The sequence below is a fragment of the Hemiscyllium ocellatum genome, chromosome 13, assembly GCF_020745735.1.
Source record: "Hemiscyllium ocellatum isolate sHemOce1 chromosome 13, sHemOce1.pat.X.cur, whole genome shotgun sequence".
NCBI lineage: Eukaryota > Metazoa > Chordata > Chondrichthyes > Orectolobiformes > Hemiscylliidae > Hemiscyllium > Hemiscyllium ocellatum.
This window is the reverse complement of record NC_083413.1, coordinates 36,746,878-36,765,455: the sequence shown is the minus strand read 5'-3', so window position 1 is coordinate 36,765,455 and position 18,578 is coordinate 36,746,878. Positions and strand designations below refer to the sequence as shown.

The following is an 18,578-nucleotide window of genomic DNA, read 5'->3' as shown; positions in this document are numbered from 1 at the left end:
GAGCAAAATTGGCTAATGCTCTTCAGGAGGGGTTAAAAACTTATTAAGCAGGGGGATGGGAACCTGAACTGTAGCTCCAATATACAGGAGGTTAAGGGTAGTGAGGTCATGAATAGCATTTCAAGGTCGCAGGAATATACTGGCAGGCAGGAAAGTGGTTTGAAGTGTATCTGTTTCAATACCAGGAGCACCCGGAATAAGATGGGTGAACTTGCAGCATGTGTTGGTACCTGGTACTGTGATGTTGTGGCCATTTCGGAGACATGAATAGAGCATGGACCAGAATTTTGTTGCAGGTTCTGTGTTTAGATGTTTCGGCAATATCAGGAAAGGTGGCACAAAGTAGGGGGGGTTGTAGCATTGTCAGTCAAGGACTGTATTACGGTGGCAGAAAGATCCTTTGATGAGGTCTCATCTACTCGAGGTAGTATGGGCTGAGGATAGAAACAGGCAAGAAGAGGTCGCCCTGTTGGGAGCTATCTATTAGTCTCCAAAAAGTCCCAGAGATGTAGAGGAAAGGATTGCAAAGATGATTCTGGACTGAAGCAAAAAGTAACAGACAGTTGTTATGGGGGACTTTAACTTTCCTAATATCGACTGCAAACACTACTGTTCAAGTACTTTAGATGGGTCAGTTTTTATCCAATGTGTGGAGGGTTTCCTGACACAGTATGTATACAGACCAAGAGGTGAGGTTGTACTGGATAATGAATCAGGTCAGGTGTTAGATTTGGAGGTAGGTGAGCACTTTGGTGATAGTGAACACAACTGAGTTACATTTACTGTAGTGATGGAAAAGGATAGGTATATAGTGCAGGGTAAGAGTTATAGCTGGGGGAAACATAATTATGATGCGATTAGGTGAGATTTAGGATGCACAGGATGAGGAAGGAAACTGCAGGGGATGGGCAAAATTGAAATGTGGACTGTGTTCAAGGAACAGCTACTGTGTATCTGTACCTGGCAGGCAGGCAGGAAAGTGGTTGAGTGAGGGAACCGTGGTTTACTTAGCGATTTAATCTCTTGTCAAGAGGAAAAAGGAGGCTTATGTAAAGATGAGACATGAAGGCTCAGCTACGGCGCTTGGAATACACAAGTTAGCCAGCAAGCACCTAAAGAAAGCGCTAAGAACAGCCAGAAGAGGACATGAGAAGTCTTTGTCAGGTAGGATCAAAGAAAACCCTAATGCTTTCTATAACTATGTCAGGAATAAAAAAAGGATTAGGGTAAGATTAGGGACAGTCAAAGATTGTATGGGAAGTTCTGCATGAAGTCCGAGGAGACAGGAGAGGTGCTAAGTGAATTTTTTTTTGTCAGTATTCACACAGGAAAAAGTTAATGCTGTTGAGGGGAATATGGAGATACAGGCTATTAGACAGATGGGATGGAGATTCACAACGAGGAGGGGTTAGCCATTCTGGAAAGTGTAAAATAGATAAATCCCCTGGACTGGATGGGATTTATCCAACGATTCTCTGAGAAGCTAGGAAGAAGACTGCTGAGCCTTTGGCTTTGATCTTTATGTAGTCATTGTCTACAGGAATAGTACTACGAGACTGGAGAATAGCAAATGCTGTCTCCTCAAGAAGGGGAGTAGAGACAATCCTGGTAATTATAGACCAGTGAACCTTACTTTGGAAAGAATTAAACAAGATAGGATTTAAGCATCATGAGGGGAATAATTTGATTAGGGAGAGTCAACACGGTTTTGTTAAGGGTAGGTGATGCCTCACAAACTTTATAGAGTTCTTTGAAAAGCTCACCAAACAAGTGGATGAGGGTAAAGCCAGTTTGTGGTGTATATGGATTTCAATAATGTGTTCGATAAGGTTCCCCATGGTAGGCTATTGCAGAAAATATGGTGGCATTGGATTGAGGGTGATTAAGCAATTTGGATCAGAAACTGGCTAGCTGAAAGACAGAGTGTGGCGGTTGATGGGAAATGTTCATCCTGGAATTCAGTTACTAGTAGGGACATAGATAAGCTGCAAAACTGGCTGAGAGGTGGCAAATGGAGTTTAATGCAGAGAACTGAGGGGTGATTCACTTTGGAAGGAGCAACAGGAGTACAGAGTACTGGGCAAATGGTAAGATTTACGGAAATATGGATGAGCAGAGAGATCTCGGTATCACGTGCATAGATCCCGGACATTTGCCACCCAGGTTGATAGGGTTGTTAAGGCGGCATACGGTGTGTTGGCATTTATTGGCAGAGGGGTTGAGTTTCAGAGCCATGAAGTCATGTTGTAGCTGTACAAAACTCTGGTGCAGCAACACTTGGGAGTATTACGTACAGTTCTGTTTGCTGCATTATAGAAAGCATGTGGAAGCATTGGAAAAGGTGCAGAAGCGATTTATCAGGATGTTGCCTGGAACGGAGAGAAGGTCTTACGGGAAAGGCTGAGGACTTGAGGCTGTTTTCGTTAGAGAGAAGGTGGTTTAGAGGTAACTTAATACAGGCATACAAAATGATCAGAGGATTAGATAGGGTGGACAGTGATAGCCTTTTTCCTCAGATGGCGATGGTTAACATGAGAGGACATAGCATTAAATTGAGTGGTGATAGATATAGGACAGATTAGACTCTATTAGATTCCTCCAGTTTGGCCCAACAAGTCCACACCGACCCTCAGAAGAGAGTAACCCACCCAGAGCCATTCCCCCTACCCTATATTTACCCCTGACTATGGACAATTTAGCATGGCTAATTCACCTAACCTGTACATCTTTGGATTGTGGGGGGGGGGAACCCACACAGACATGGGGAAAATGTACAAGCTCCACACAGACAGGCTGGAATCAAACCTGGGTCCCGAGCGCTGAGGCAGCAGTGCTAACCACTGAGCCACCGTGCTGCCCCAATGAGGACTATGCACAGGTGACAGGACTGTTTTTGTGATTGTCATTTCCATTGCCTAGTTTGATGCCAAGTACCCTGTCTGATTACATTTCTTTGTTGAGACTTCATTGCAACTGAGTGGCTTGTTAGGCCCTTTTCTTGGGCAGTTGAGAGTCAACCACATTGCTATGATTAGATTAGATTAGATTAGATTAGATTAGATTAGATTTACAGTGTGGAAACAGGCCCTTCGGCCCAACAAGTCCACACCGACCCGCCGAAGCGCAACCCACCCATACCCCTACATATACCCCTTACCTAACACTACGGGCAATTTTAGCATGACCAATTCACCTGACCCGCACATCTTTGGAGGGTGGGAGGAAACCGGAGCACCCGGAGGAAACCCACGCAGACACGGGGAGAACGTGCAAACTCCACACAGTCAGTCGCCTGAGGCGGGAATTGAACCCAGGTCCCTGGCGCTGTGAGGCAGCAGTGCTAACCACTGTGGCACCATGCCGCCCTGTGATCTGGAATCACAACACGACGAGACCTGATGAGGACGGTAGATTTCCTTCTCTGAAGGATATTAGTGAACCAGATGGGTTTTCCTCGGTAATCAACAATGGTCATCAGTAGATTTTTAATTCCAGATATCTTTATTGAGTTCAAAGTCCATCACCTGCTGTGGTGGGAGTTGAACCCAGATCCCCAGAACATGGTCTTAGTTTCTAGATTTATAGTCGAGCAATACCACCACTAGGCCATGACCTCCCTTAATGTCAGAGGTGAGTTCTTTACTCAGAGTAGTAAGGATATGGAATGCCCTGCCTGCAACAGCAGTGAACTTGCCAACATTACGGGCATTTAAATGGTCATTGGATAAACATATGGACGATACTGGAAGAGTGTAGGTTGGATGGGTTTTAGATTGTTGCGCAGACCTGTGGAACCATAGAGGGCCTGTACTTCACTGTAATGTTTTACTTTCTAAGTATAGTAAATCAGTAATTCAACCTTGTGCTCAACTGTTTTATAAATCAAATAAAGTACCTCTTTAAAAGCATCTAGAAGATCACCAACTGCTTCTTTCTTATTTAAGTCCTTCAACTTCCTTTTCTTCTTTGGCATAGATACAGCTGCAGCTAAAGGGGAAAATGTTCAGAAATTATCCCATGTGCCATATGATTAATCCTATCGAAAGGCTAACATGGCCAATATCTTTCTTAAGACAGCAAGTTAACACAATTAAGCTTCCGATCATGTAGCTTCCAAAACTGCAAAAGTGGCTTAAACTGAGAACTGAGCCACTGATGGGGTAAAGGAAAATAAAAATTATACAAGCAAAGGTATTTTTAAAAATCAATATTTTAAAGCACTATATATAGCCAGTATTGGTACATTAAAATATTTCAGCTAAAATGCAGCACAATCATTTTGTTTGCACTGTTGTAATTTGTGCTGTAAAGCCTGTTCTAGGTTTGGATACCATTTATCCAATCTGCTTTACAATTTCTAGCACTTAAAATCAAGCTCTCCAGCTCATGTCAGAAGACCTGAAAATATAAATGTGGAAAACAGCTTACTGGTTTAAAAATACATGCATAGGTTTGCCGAACAGAAGTCAATTCATAATAATGGCATTCTGAAAATGCCCATCCATTTACATTTCTCTACAAGCAATAGTGCAGAAGTACGTAACAACCATTACACAATTGAAGACAAATAATTTGCATGAACTGAGATTTTTTTTTAAAAAGTCAACAGAGAAAGCCAAAACACTGACTCAAAGGATAAAGCAGAGTTCAGTAGCGATCTCTCAGTGATCATAGGGGAGGAAAACTGAGTGAGCTAAGGAGTCACTAATTTGACAAATCACATGCTCATTTAACCACAAATATGACTGAACCATGGCACATACATGCTCATGAACACAGGAATATACTAAACTATTCAGCTCCTCATGCCCTGCTATTCAACGAGATCAAGGTGGCATGCAACTCAAACTGGATTTACCCATTTTTGACCTATATACTACCTTCACTTGGAAAAATCCATCTCAGTCTCTCTCTTGAAAATTTCAAGTGAGCCAGGAATCTATAGAATTTTGCTGGAGTCCCAGGTTTTCAAAACTGCTTCCACATTTTATTTTTAAATGGCATTTAAATTTTAAGATTATGGTGAGGAAATAGATAACCTCCACTGATCCCTTCAAATCCTTAAATTTTGAACATCTCAATTAACTCATCCTCAAATACTATCGCTTAAATTTAGTGAAGTTAAGTGCAATGGCCTAATATCATTCTTGCAAATTTGGATTGCACTCTCTCCAAAACTAATGTAGCCTCTGCAATTGGGCATCTGCAACTTCCCAAACTATTTGAAGTTAGAACAAAACTTAATATAACTGAAACTGAACTTTCCACTAATTACATTCCAGTCTCTTTGATATTAAGATCAACAATTATTCATATCTTTGATTACTTTTTATAGATCAGAAATAGATTTTAGCCATGTGCATATGACATTCAAAGCAGTAGATTCTTCAAACAGCGAAGAAAATACACTCATTTACCTTTAGCAAATTTAAAATAAATGATCTCCAATTTCCCTACCTTAAACCCCATACGTTATAGTTCTATCCACACTTCCAAGTTTCTGCTGCTGCCTGTGCAATTTGGTGTCAAATATATCTAAATTGGATATGAACAGTTACTCCATTCCAGTCAAAATTGAGACTTGCAATCTTGTAATTTGCAATTCTTCCATTCAAAAGAACTTTGGCAAGCGGGCATCTGCAATTTTCCCCAACCATTTGAAGAAATCCAACATTAGAATTACACAAGAAAGGTACAAACTTATCCTCTCTCATGATGGTGAGGTCATTAGGTCCAGAATACTTAACTTTATTCCTATTATTTTCTTCATTGCCTTTAATCATTTACTACAGACACAAAAATCGGGATTTATCTTTGGGTTCTCAGAACAGTTTTTTCCTCTTCATATTCCTTCGTGAGCTCTATTATTCCCAAAATCCTCCTGATTCTTATTTCAATTTGCAGGATTTCCACTTTCCTTCACATTTGTGCAAGGGTTCAAGCTGGATACTGTCGCTCCCTTTGTGCAGTTGAAAAACCAAATTGGGGCTTTTGCTCATTAGATTTATTTCAGAAATACCAAATATCAATTTTTGCAAATTACCCATAAACAGCTCAATCCCATTAGCTACAAGTTAATAAAGCCCTCAGTTTAGCTTTCATTAGAAACGAAGTAAAAATTACCATCTTCATTTGAACAAAAATAGAAAACTATTTCCCCACAGCAATATTCTGACTCCAAAAGTAACATCAATTGTTTATCAACTGGAAGTAATGCTACTACTTAACATTAAAATGGCTTTTCCCAGATCAGTCCATTGTTAAAAAGTTACTTAAATTTTACACAATCCAGCATACCAAAAGTAGTTATTTTACATAAAAAGTATACTATCATACCAGTGATATTAGCTAAAACTAACATGTATTATTAATACCTTGCGTAGGATTGTCATTCATCTGGGATAAAGCTGCTGCTGTTGGTGAAGCATCTTGAGATTCGATTTCTACAATGTCCTCTTCTTCCTTCTCCTCAGATGTCAAGCCTACAGCACTCTCTTCAGTTTTTGTTGCTTCAGGTTCAGAAATTGGGCTGATGTCAGATTCCTGCTGAGCTTCTAAAACTTCTGAATCCTGCTCTGTTGAAAGCTCCGGACCATTGGATACCTTCAGTTCTTCAGGTTGTGCAATGGGTGAATCCATTACAATTTCCGGTGGTTTATCAAGTGGTGGTTTATCAAGTGATGGTTCAAGTGGAGTTTCAAGTGGAGTTTCAGAATTTTGACAAGGTTCATCTACTTGTCCTGCTATAACACCATTACTCTCCACGTTCTCCAAATCTTTTGAGCTACATTCATCTACAATCACTTCCTCCTCTTTTTGTAGTTCTCGTACATTCTCTGCTTCACTTTCCTGCATTTCATTTGCTACGGGAGGCAAAGACACAGGTTCAGGCAAAGGGTTAATTTCATTATCATGATCAGATTGTACAGGATCTGTCACAGCCACATCATAACAGACTACATTGGGTTTAGTGTCATCTGGCTCAGTAACCGGTACTTTTGATAATTCCTCAGAGTCTGTTAAGTTAGTGTCGAGTTCAGGCTTGCTTTCCACACTTTCAGGTGTAATAGATTTTTCAGGTTTGTTCAACTCTTCTACTGGTTTAGTTGCTACTGCAGGAGACTTTGGCTTATCTAATAATGCAAACAAATAAAAGGAATATTTAGTGTCAGCAGCATCAAGTGGTTTAAAGATAATGCTGCTCAAACTGATCATAGCCTGTGAAAACATTAATACTGTGGATTATGAAGTTGATAATAGGTCAGTAAACCACAAGTTATAGTCTAGTGGTGAAAACAGTTGTGTTAGCTTGTTTTATTTAGTCATCCACAGTAACTTAGGCACTTCCATAATTCCCATTTGAGCCACTTTTCCAGCTTCTGCAGTCAACTTGCTTGTACTGAAAAACAAAATGTAGCAATGTTATATCCATGACTACCTTCGAGCAAATCAATTAAGTGTTCATGACGAGTTTTGCCCTTCAGGAGGTCATATACACAGAAAACAGACAAAAGGATATTGTCAGGCAGCATCCAAGGAACAGGAAATTCGACGTTTCGGGCATAAGCCCGAAACGTCGAATTTCCTGTTCCTTGGATGCTGCCTGACCTGCTGCGCTTTTCCAGCAACACATTTTCAGCTCTGATAGTCCAACATCTGCAGACCTCACTTTCTCCCAAAAGGATATTGTACCAAGTCAGTGGCGAATAAGATCTGTGACCAGTAAAATTATAAAATAACATGACCAATTTCCTGGCCAAAGTAGGGTCAACCCAACTGCAGATGTGTGCAGTGAGCTTGCATTTCAAATAACAGTGATAGAAATAGCATAAAACTTGAAAAGTGAAAAAAGACACCACGGTCAACTCTTCTTTTCACATTAAGACTTCTGTACAAAAGTACCTAAATAGTGATAAAAGTAGCTACAAGACAAGCATAATCCAAGGTTGGTGATGTAATAAGTTTAGTGGGAGATCATGACTGACCACAGTTATGATTTCTTGAAAAATGTGATATTACCAGGTGAACCCTAACATACAAATAACAGCATGTAAGAAATTGGACTCCAATTTAGGATATACAATTCTTAATTCTTTTGTCAGAGCTTTACATCTTACACAAGAAAATTTGCAAGAAACATCAAATTAAAGGAGTAACGTTGGTACTGTAAGAACGCAGAACAATGCATGGTTATCAAGTGAACTGATTGGTAGAAACAGGGCAGGTCAACTGCGATTGATCAAAACTATGCCCTCGGGAATGTTGCTACTACAGAGCAAGTGTAAAATACCTGAATTTCAGCACAGTCAAGCCAAAAGAAAATCTATTCATGATAGAACTGAGTAACAGTAGATGAATTTCAGTAGCACTATGATGTCAAAAGTATGGACTGTTCACCCCAAAGACCGGCAGATAATGTGAAATGAGAAAACACAAAACAATCACTATAATTGCGGAGGTCTAATGATTCAGTTGAAATTTATAAGTCAACTGGCATCTTGTACACTCTCATCTGTAAATATCCAGTCGGGGTTAGCAAATGACCTGTAGCAAGTAGCAAACTAAAAAAGTGACTTTAGCTAGTAGGATTAGGGGGAGATAACTATTGGTTACCATGGTTCACATGCGACATGGTGTAAACTACCAGCTGCAAGAAATGAAGCATCTTAGCAAATGCTCTTTGACAGGAATTAGTCCTCATTGCTCGCATAAGAGATGAGTCAATTTGTATGGAGGAAAATTAGAGAAACCAGAACACTAACCCCTCAGCTAGAGAGCAGAATGCTGCCAAAGCTGCTCTCAACTTAAAAGGGGCATACTACTCCTATTTCTTCAGCTAATATTTAATATCTAAACTGTTGATTAATAAAGTTAATAAATTGCCTTTATAAAGAAGTCTAAATCAGCTATGGTTCCTTTTTTACTTTAAAATCACTGCTTGAACATGTCAACGACACCTCCCACTTGGTCATCACATTTCAAAAAGGTGGAATATATACTCCGAAATCCAGTGGTCGCGACAGAATTACTGTGCTACAAACCATTATGGTTTCTTATTTAGCTTTTAGTAATAATACAACTGATTAGTTGTAAGAAAATTGCAAAAACAAATCACGAAATTACATTCAAATCAAAAACAGCAAATGCTGAAAAATATCAGCAGGTCTGGCAGCAGTTGTGGAGAAAAATCAGAGTTAACGATTTAGGTCCAGCCACATTGTAAATAAACCACTTCCTGTAGTTAAACCTTTGGCACAATCTAATGGCATACTGATCAGCAAGTTGAATTACCTGGTCGGATAATGACTGGCACTGGATGAGGATTTTCCCCGTTAGTCTGTACGTTTCCACCTCCCTCCATACTTCCTACTGCAGACTGTTGAATGGAATGGACAACTGATTAATACAGGGTCTCCACAATTTTTACTTTCAATACACAATTTATAGTAGCACCATAAATTATGTTCCAACCTGTAGGGCTGCCTCATTTCATACAATAAACTAAGCTGTGATTTATAGTCATAATTATTCACATGAGAAAGACCAATCTAAAGTAAAGTCGTCCAAAATAAATTGTTAAATCACTACTGCTGAATCTATTATGCTAATAAGTGTGTTCTAAACAGTTACCACATGAAGTGTATGCAATGAAACGCAAATCAGAACAACGTATCATTGTATTTCTAAACAGTTTAATGGCAGAATATTTCAATAATTTTGAAAATCACAGCATCAGCCTGAATTTAGAAAACCCAGGATTGATCTTAACCTATCAATATAACAGTTCAACATACAACAATAATCAATTAAACATAACATTAACAATTGACAAGTTGATTAGTCCAATCTCAGCTCACAAAACGTCAGTGCGACCTCCAGCTTTGAAAGTGTTCCACACGGAGTTTGATTTTTCTTTTGGCAATGGTGAGTGCCAAACAGAAGGAGGAGATTGGAGGTGGCCAGATTTAGTTGTGTAATAGATGCGTGATTAACCAGTATCATAATGCTTCCTTTTGAATAAAAAGCATTCTAAAATAGTTTTCCTTGTGCCTCCATGGGATGCAGCCTTCACTGGCTAGGGCAGTACTTATTACTGATCCCTATTTGTTCAGAGAAAAAAGATGAATCAACCACATGTGTGTGAATTTGGAGTAACCAGGCCAGACCAGGTAAGGAGAAATGACAGATTTCTTTGCTTAAAAGAACATTAGTACACCACATGGGTTTTTACAACAATTGATAGTGTAAATGTGGTCAACATTAGGTTTTTATTCCAGATTTTACTAAGTTCAATTGTCACTATCTGCCATGTTGCAATTTGAACTCATGTCCTCATTACATTAACCAGGGGTTCTGGATTACTGGCCCAGTGACACTCCCACAACGCCACTGTCTTTCCTAAAGATATATGGGATACAATTAATTTAAAATATCAAGATACATAAATATGACAAGTTTCAAGGAATGCAAAGAAAATCAAAACATTATACACTAAAATTAGGTGGCTAGTTTTACTGTTAAGTCTGTACATTCCTGTTCAAACTTGGCCTGTTCTCTGTTGTTTGTGAGACACTGCTTGTTCGTGGATGGTAGCATTTTGGCATTTTCTTAAAAGGGCTCGACAAAAGATAATGGCACCCTCTCTCCACTCCAAACAATTAAACAGCGAACTCTAAAAGTTCATAGCTAACAGAAATAGATGTGCAGTAAATTAATAATTCTTTGTTTTATGAATACACATGGTGCCTTGTAAGACACATTCCTCATCATTAGGGTAGCATGGTAGCACAGCTGTTAGCACTGCTGCCTCAGCACCAGAGACCCAGGTTCAATTCCCACCTCGGGCAACTGTCTGCGTGGAGTATGCACGTTCTCCCAGTGTCTGTGTGGATTTCCTCTGGGTGCTTCGGTTTTCTCCCACAGTCCAAAGATGTGCAGGTTAGGTGAACTGGCCATGCTAAATTGCCCATTGTGTTAGGTGAAGGGATAAATGTAGGGTAATGGGTCTGGGTGGGTTGCTCTTCGGAGGGTCGGTGTGGATTTGTTGGGCCGAAGGGCCTGTTTCCACACTGAGTGATCTTATCTAATCATATTTCTTTAATCAATAATGCAAATGAGGGGATGAAAAATTACCTCAAAGAATTTCACTTAAATGAGCTGCCAGTGTTTTCAACGATGTTCATGGGTAATTCCTATAATTTTTCCAAACTCTGCAAAAAGGTACACTTCTGGTGAGAAGTGCATTCTCCTGCTAGGAAGTGTCATACACCAACAAATAGGCATTATGCAATTACTTTGAATATAGGTCAAAAGGTGTTAGGAGCAGTTAGTGCAACGCAGAATGTGAAAGTGGTTTTCCACTTATTTAGCAATTACAAATTAACAAGTTAGCATTCTTTACTTAACAACCTTTGAAAACTGCTACAATTTTCAAGTGCAGACTTTCTCATAATTAACCTTTAACTATTTTGTAAAATGGTTACAAATTATTCAAGATCTTTGATCATAGTGATGTGCAAACCTCAACAGCTTAATACAAGAAATTACATCAAAATGGAGTAAGCAGTCTATGATTCAAAGTCATCTTAGATGATGGTAGAAAATACTTAACCATCAACTATGGCCCATCTTCATTCTTCTTTTGCTTCTTTTACAAAAGGCCTTGAGATTTAATGCCAATGTTTAACTTAAAAAGTGATGGGGTCTGGTGAAAGTGAGGTTTACCTAGTTTACCTGCATATGAAACATGCTTGGAAAGATGAAAGCCAAACAATACTATACTACACTTATTCAAACTTCATCGATGTGCTGCAAGCATTGCCTGCAAGTTCTTTGTTTCTTTATTCTGATAACCACAAAAAATAGCAAAGAGACTTCGCCTCAGTCTCTCACACAAAAGGAACTCTAGAAACAAAATGATATATAAACCTGTTCAGATCCCATGTAATTTTTCATATTATCAAATACAGAAGTGTAATTTACCACTGCCTTACACGACTTGAAATTACAGTCAGATTAAAAGCAGTTGCACATCCACCTGGATTTGAGAAACTTCAAAGTCTGCATATGGATCACAGCAGAAGGTCTTTTGACTGGATTAGATTAAATTACTTACAGTATGGGAACAGGCCCTTCGGCCCAACAAGCCCACACCGACCCTCCAAAGAGCAACCCACCCAGACCCATTCCCCTGCATCTAACACTATGGGCAATTTAGCATGGCCAATTCACCTAACCTGCACATTTTTGGACCATGGGAGGAAACCGGAGCACCCGGAGGAAACCCACGCAGACACGGGGAGAATGTGCAAACTCCACAGACAGTTGCCTGAGGCGGGAATTGAACCCAGGTCTCTGGTGCTGTGAGGCAGCAGTGCTAACCACCGTGCCGCCTCTTAGATTCCCTACAGTGTGGAAACAGGCCCTTCGACCCAACAAGTCCACACAAACCCTCCGAAGAGTAACTCACCCAGACCCATTTACCCCTGACTAATGCACCTAACACTACGCGCAATTTAGCATGGCCAATTCACCTGACCTGCACATCTTTAGACTAAGGGAGGAAACCGGAGTACCCGAAATAAAACCCACGCAGACACAGAGAGAATATCTGTGTGGGTTTTGCACAGTCACACGAGGCTGGAATCGAACCAGGGACCCTGGTGCTGTGAGGCAGCAGTGCTAACCACTGAGCCACCATGCCACCCAATTATATGCTGCGTAGTGAAATCTTTCTATTCAGCTTGTAATTCCTCCATTACTTAACAGTCAAGATCTCAAAGTCTTCTGCCATAAAATTACTGTGAGCTAGCATTCAAGAACTGAAAACAGTTGAGGAAAAGGCAAGATCAAAAATAGCATCTTGACCTGCGTGGTTTTGGGGACTGTTAGAAAGGAGGGGAGGCAAAAAATAAGTACACATTCCTATTGTCGTCATCTTATCTACTCAAAGACAGAATAACTAAAAATTGAAACTTGCAAATTCTAAGCAACCAAAACTGCGTTACATTGAAAGTGTCATACAAGCAAAACTCAATTTATAAGCAACTTCAAAACCCCTAACGATGCAAGCCCAAGATCCTGGCTCTACCTCACAATCAATGAAAATTGTAAACTTATATACAAATTGCAAAGATGACATTCAGCCCAAGTCTGCCCTATCTTTGCAACAACACTATCGCAGAACTAATTATGACCTCAAACTTCCCAAATATTCTAATAATATTAATCTCTTTTTCAGTCAAGTGTTAAGCCTTGCCTTAAAGGGTATGGACTTATACTTTGTAAAGCCACTGTCTGAAGAAAATAAGAAGTCCACAGATGTATGACTCAAAAAAATCCTCCCCATCTCAAAAGTCTTAAATGGAAGTCAAGAGATTTTTAAACCACATTCCTAATTGTAGTCACTCCAACAAGGGAGAACATCCTTTCAGCATCCACCCAAGTTCACACTGGATTGCATAGGTCAACAAAATCACATTCTTAGAAACTCATTTAGGACTAGAATGTCCTATCTTACCTCAAAAGATAAAAATCTCCAATCTCAAGAGGGATTAACGAAGTTGAAAATGTAACTTTCATAGTCTATTTTTCTGAGCACTGAACTCCAAGAGCAAAGTGCGTAAAAGTTGGAAGTCTAAAGCAATGTTACAGCTATCAAGGTTACTCACTAGCTAAAGGGAAGCTTCCACTCTGCGTTCATCAAGAACCAATCCTGGAGTAGGTAATAAAACTAACTTCAAGATAGCTGGAAACCCAATGCAATAAGAACTGTACCTTGGAAATACAGTAGTTAACATGAATGCAGGCAGTATGCACACTCTCTAACAGAGCTGTTAAACTCAAATCAGGCAGCAATACAACTACATTTGTTAAGTACCTTAGGAGCAGACATGGAATCTTCCTATATTCTGGCTGAGTCATTAAGTGCCAATCGGTTGATGTAATACCTAAACATGAAGGGGTCAAAACCTTTTAATATCAGAATCAGGTCACCCAAGTTAGAAGAGGCTTGACCAGGAAGTCTGCAGTTAAGATCTTACTTGATCATGACAGTTAAGACTGTTTTGATGTTAATTGGCCTACGACAGCAAAATACAAGCGTGTCTACACCATTCAAGTACACTAGCAGCTAAGTATTTTGGCACTATGAATACAAGCCTATATCATTTAAAAAAGACACAAGTGAATGGCCTATGTTAACAGTATTCAAGCAGACGTGAACAGTTAAAAATCCAGGGACTTAATACCAATGAGAACACCAGGATGTTAAAATCTCTCAGCCAGTTGAAGGATGAAATAAGAGCTAATCTCTACTCAGTTTAGACTGAAGTCAGAGTGAAACATTGCAAGTATTTCCTAATTTATCCGTAACCCAGTATCAGAAGGTGTCTTTGTATATTTGTTCAAATAATGCAATAAATGCCCTCAACTTTCTTTACGTTCAGGGGCAGCATGGTGGCTCAGTAGTTAACATTGCTGCCTCACAGCACCAGGGTCCCAGGTTCGATTCTAGCGTCAGGGGACTGTGTAGAGTTTGCACATTCTCTCAGCGTCTGCATGGGTTTTCTCCGAGTGCTCCAGTTTCCTCCCACAATCCAAAGATGCGCAGGTTAGGTGAATTGACCATGCTAAATTGCCCATAGTGTTAGGTGCACTAGGCAGCGGGAAGTGGGTCTGGCTGAGTTACTCCTCGGAGAGTCAGTGTGGACTTGGAGGGCCAAAGAATCTAATCAGAATCTTATCTTAACCACAATTGGTATAAAATCATATGGTTCCTGGCATTGTCAGAATACCAAGAATGGAAGCTAGCAAAGTATTGTCTGAGAATAGCATCCACTTCAATACTTGTGCAACAGAAGCAATACAATGCACGTAACCAATAGTTCCTATTTTAGCCAGAGGAACTGGAAGCAAAAGCAGAGGAACTCAATTTTTCATTAAATGATTTCTAGCTTTGAAAATTGCATTTCAGAAAGCAAACATTAGATGATATCACTGATGTTGTAAATGGCAGCAAATAATTACAGTTAGTTGGAAATGGTAAAAGAAAAAAAGAACTCACGGAAAGGGCTCTCCTTTTGAACAATGTGGGAGATTTAAGTGCAGTTTTCAAACTTCAAGAAACACAACCATAAATTCTTATGGTTGTTGCTCATGGTCTATCCTTGCAGTTCATGGCATTATAAAAATCCAAATGAACAGACCTACCAAATACACATTTTCAACAACGCAAACGAAGCAAAGTCAAGAACTACAAAAGCAAAGTTTTTGGTGAAGATGCAGCCAGCTATCAAGTTTTGTGCATGGAATTAATGTCACATAATCCAGAAAAAAGAGTGTATATAATCAGAAAATTTTCCCAAGTGTAAAGATATCTTTGATTTACAGTCCGAGGGTTTCCTACATTAAAGACAGTAAAAATTTGTAGAATACTGAATGGTACACAGCCAAACACCAGTTATGTTTTCAGAAGGCTTTTACAGCTTCTATTATCTAGACTAAGGGATAAAAGGAAGATCAGAACAGTAAAAAAATCAGTTCCAGTTTCTGCAATTAGGGCAGCAAGAGTAATGACCCAGTATACTACTTGCCTGTGGTGGTGTTGGTGTAGAGCCTGATCTTCCTCCAGACATAATCTCTTCTGTGATGTCTTTTCCGCCCTGGTTTGGATCCCTTATCCGGATCTAACAAGTAAAATATCCACAAAATAGATAGGTCAAATAAGCAATGCCCTTCCCTTAATATAGTGCTCTTCATTGATTGAGCATGGCTCACGTGCAACATGGACACCATCAAATGAGAGAATTGAGAATCTATCAGTTTGAAAGAATTACTTCACATTGCTTGATCTTCCCAAAATATAAATGGGTCTACTTTTGGCCCTCCTTCAATGCTGACACAGAAAAGACCAATGGAGAGAACCTAAAGAAAAGAGACTGTTAAACCATCTCCAAGATGGAAGTGAAACAGAGATGAAATTATAAATAACTAATTTCTTCCTTTACTTCTATCCAATCAATATTAAAAAGATAACAGCATAAAATAGGTACAAGAAACAGGTAAGAAAAAGTCAGAAAACAAGACATCAAGCTTGTGCCAAGCAGACGTTCACATACACAACACAATAATATTCAGTTATAATTCCCCTCCTACAACAATTCAACTAAATGGTCCTTTGAGACAGACATTGCAAATATTCCTTTATCAAGTGGACTTTAAATCAAGCTAGAAACAATGTGTTCAAATTCACCAATGTTATGAAAAAAATCTACTGAAGGCACATTTGTTTTCGTTCCTCAAGATGTTAACATACAAACCATTAAGGTTTTTGGTGTTTGCTGAAAATAATGTCATTTATTATAGACATTTACAAAGTGGCTCAAAACATGCCTCAGCTAGCAAACCTGATACATTTCTGCCTAAGAAATTAGGTTGTTCTACCACATTCCAGTTTTGCTGAAAATGATTTTCACCTTTCTTTAAAAATTTTTTTTTAAAAAAAAAGACAGACCATCCACCATCTGGATTGTCACACGATAAAACAATTGTTGCTCCCACCTACTCATAACAATCTACATCAATCCGCTTGCAACAGATCCAAATATAAGATGATGAAAAGACCCGTGGTGAAAAACTTTAGAAACCAAATAACTAGTCACCTGTCCCTCTCAATCAATCCTAAAATTGTTGTGTGCCAATACTCAGATCCAAAACGTCCAATTTGCATACTTGCCCTAACTTATCCTATCCTGGCAGCATGCAGCTTCTACACACCAACATGCCCTACTCAAATATATAATTTCTTGGGCAAGGCAAAATTTTAAGGGTCACCTTATGAACAAAAACTTCGAATTTAGTTTCATCTAAAGGCTAAAAGATTCTAAAAACAATCAAATGCTCAAGAAAGAGAGAACCAGATTCAACAAGCAACACTGTTTAGAAAGAGATGGCAGCAATTTATTCACTCATTTAATATTACTGTGAAAACTTATAGATCTAAATATTTATAAATTTTAAAACAATTTCATCATCAAGTTTAAGTAAATACATCTCCACAACAACTAAAGTGGTCCAGCTCTTTTAGGAATTTAACATTAAAAAATACAAAGCTGAGGCAGTTTTACTTTCAGCTAATAGCAAGTGCGCATGTAAACCTAAAAATAAATTCATGATTGGTGCATGAGGATGCAGCAGGTCAACAACTATCAAATGTTGTAGCAGCTGATAGCTGACACTCAAGTTTTAGGAATCCTGAAGTGAAGTGCACAAGAACATATATAAAATACATGAGTTTAAAAGCAGTGTTTATTCATGAGAACTAAGTTCATGCAAGCTCTTCACTTCGACAAATTTAAGAAAATCTGTCATCACTAGCCAAGTTCAGAGGTTACATCATAATGTTAATTTTTTAAATTAAGTAATGCCATCAAATATGTTTCCACCCACCACAAATTACCATGCAATTCCCTGGAAGACAAAAACAATAGAAATTCTTTGGTCTATTCTTGGAGAACAGAAGCTCTTGTGCTACAGTCCACTACCTCTGAGCCACAAGACCCCAAGGTACAAGCTGAATCTGTTCAAATATATGAAATAACATATATGAATAAGCCAATTAGAAAAACTCTATACCAGAGAACAAATCTGGTGTGATTTGTTCCTGGTATAGAGCGGAGATTCACACGGATGACCCCTGGAATGACAGGTCTAACATATGAGGAACGGCTGAGGATCCTGGGATTGTATTCATTGGAGTTTAGAAGATTAAGGGGAAACTTAATAGAAACGTACAAGATAATACATGGCTTGGAAAGGGTGGACGCTAGGAAATTGTTTCCATGAGGCGAGGAGACTAGGACCCATGGACACAGCCTTAGAATTAGAGGGGGTCAATTCAGAACAGAAATGCGGAGACATTTCTTCAGCCAGAGGGTGGTGGTGGAATTCATTGCCATAGAGTGCAGTGGAGGCTGGGACGCTAAATGTCTTCAAGGCAGAGATTGATAGATTCTTGTTGTCTCAAGGAATTAAGGGCTACAGAGAGAACGCTGGTAAGTGGAATTGAAATGCCCATGAACCGTGATTGAATGGCAGAGTGGACTCGATGGGCCAAATGGCCTTACTTCCACTCCTATGTCTTATGGTCTTAAATTATGGGAAGTATCAGGATGATAGTTTTGTGCCACAAAGAAGGGTGAGAGAAGACTTAACTCAAAACGTATTTAGCATGATGCATGATTCCACCTACATGAAGCGGCTAGATTCTTGATCTGAATTATCCATAGCCCATCATGAAGATTTAACATTTCATGTTAGCAAAGACAAAAATTTGAAAAATCTATGCATTCAGAATGAACACCAGTATTCATGAGATCCATTCTGAATACCAGTTCATAGCACCATCTCTCTGACATATTATATCAATGGCACTAAAATTCACTATTGCCAAGATTGGACTACAGTGGATATATTTTGGAGCATTGAATTAGAGCATAACCATGGCCTCAAACAACTCACATTTAAATGAAGCTCTATTACGTATTCTCCTTCAGGCAAGTTTTCTTGCTCATTTTTCC

At 39.2% G+C, this 18,578-nt stretch overlaps 1 protein-coding gene across 4 annotated transcripts in view; it reads right to left on the bottom strand.

The window, feature by feature from the left end:
- The window catches only part of eif4g1a (eukaryotic translation initiation factor 4 gamma, 1a), a 146,422-nt gene that overhangs the window by 56,944 nt on the left and 70,900 nt on the right, over window positions 1-18,578 (bottom strand). For all 4 annotated transcript variants that reach the window (XM_060834761.1, XM_060834760.1, XM_060834759.1 and 1 more), the window contains 4 exons: window positions 15,594-15,686; window positions 9,292-9,376; window positions 6,375-7,133; window positions 3,896-3,987 (listed from right to left, as the gene is read on the bottom strand). In XM_060834761.1, the coding sequence (XP_060690744.1) occupies window positions 3,896-3,987; window positions 6,375-7,133; window positions 9,292-9,376; window positions 15,594-15,686 (1,029 nt within the window). The remainder of the gene's footprint in view (window positions 1-3,895; window positions 3,988-6,374; window positions 7,134-9,291; window positions 9,377-15,593; window positions 15,687-18,578) is intronic.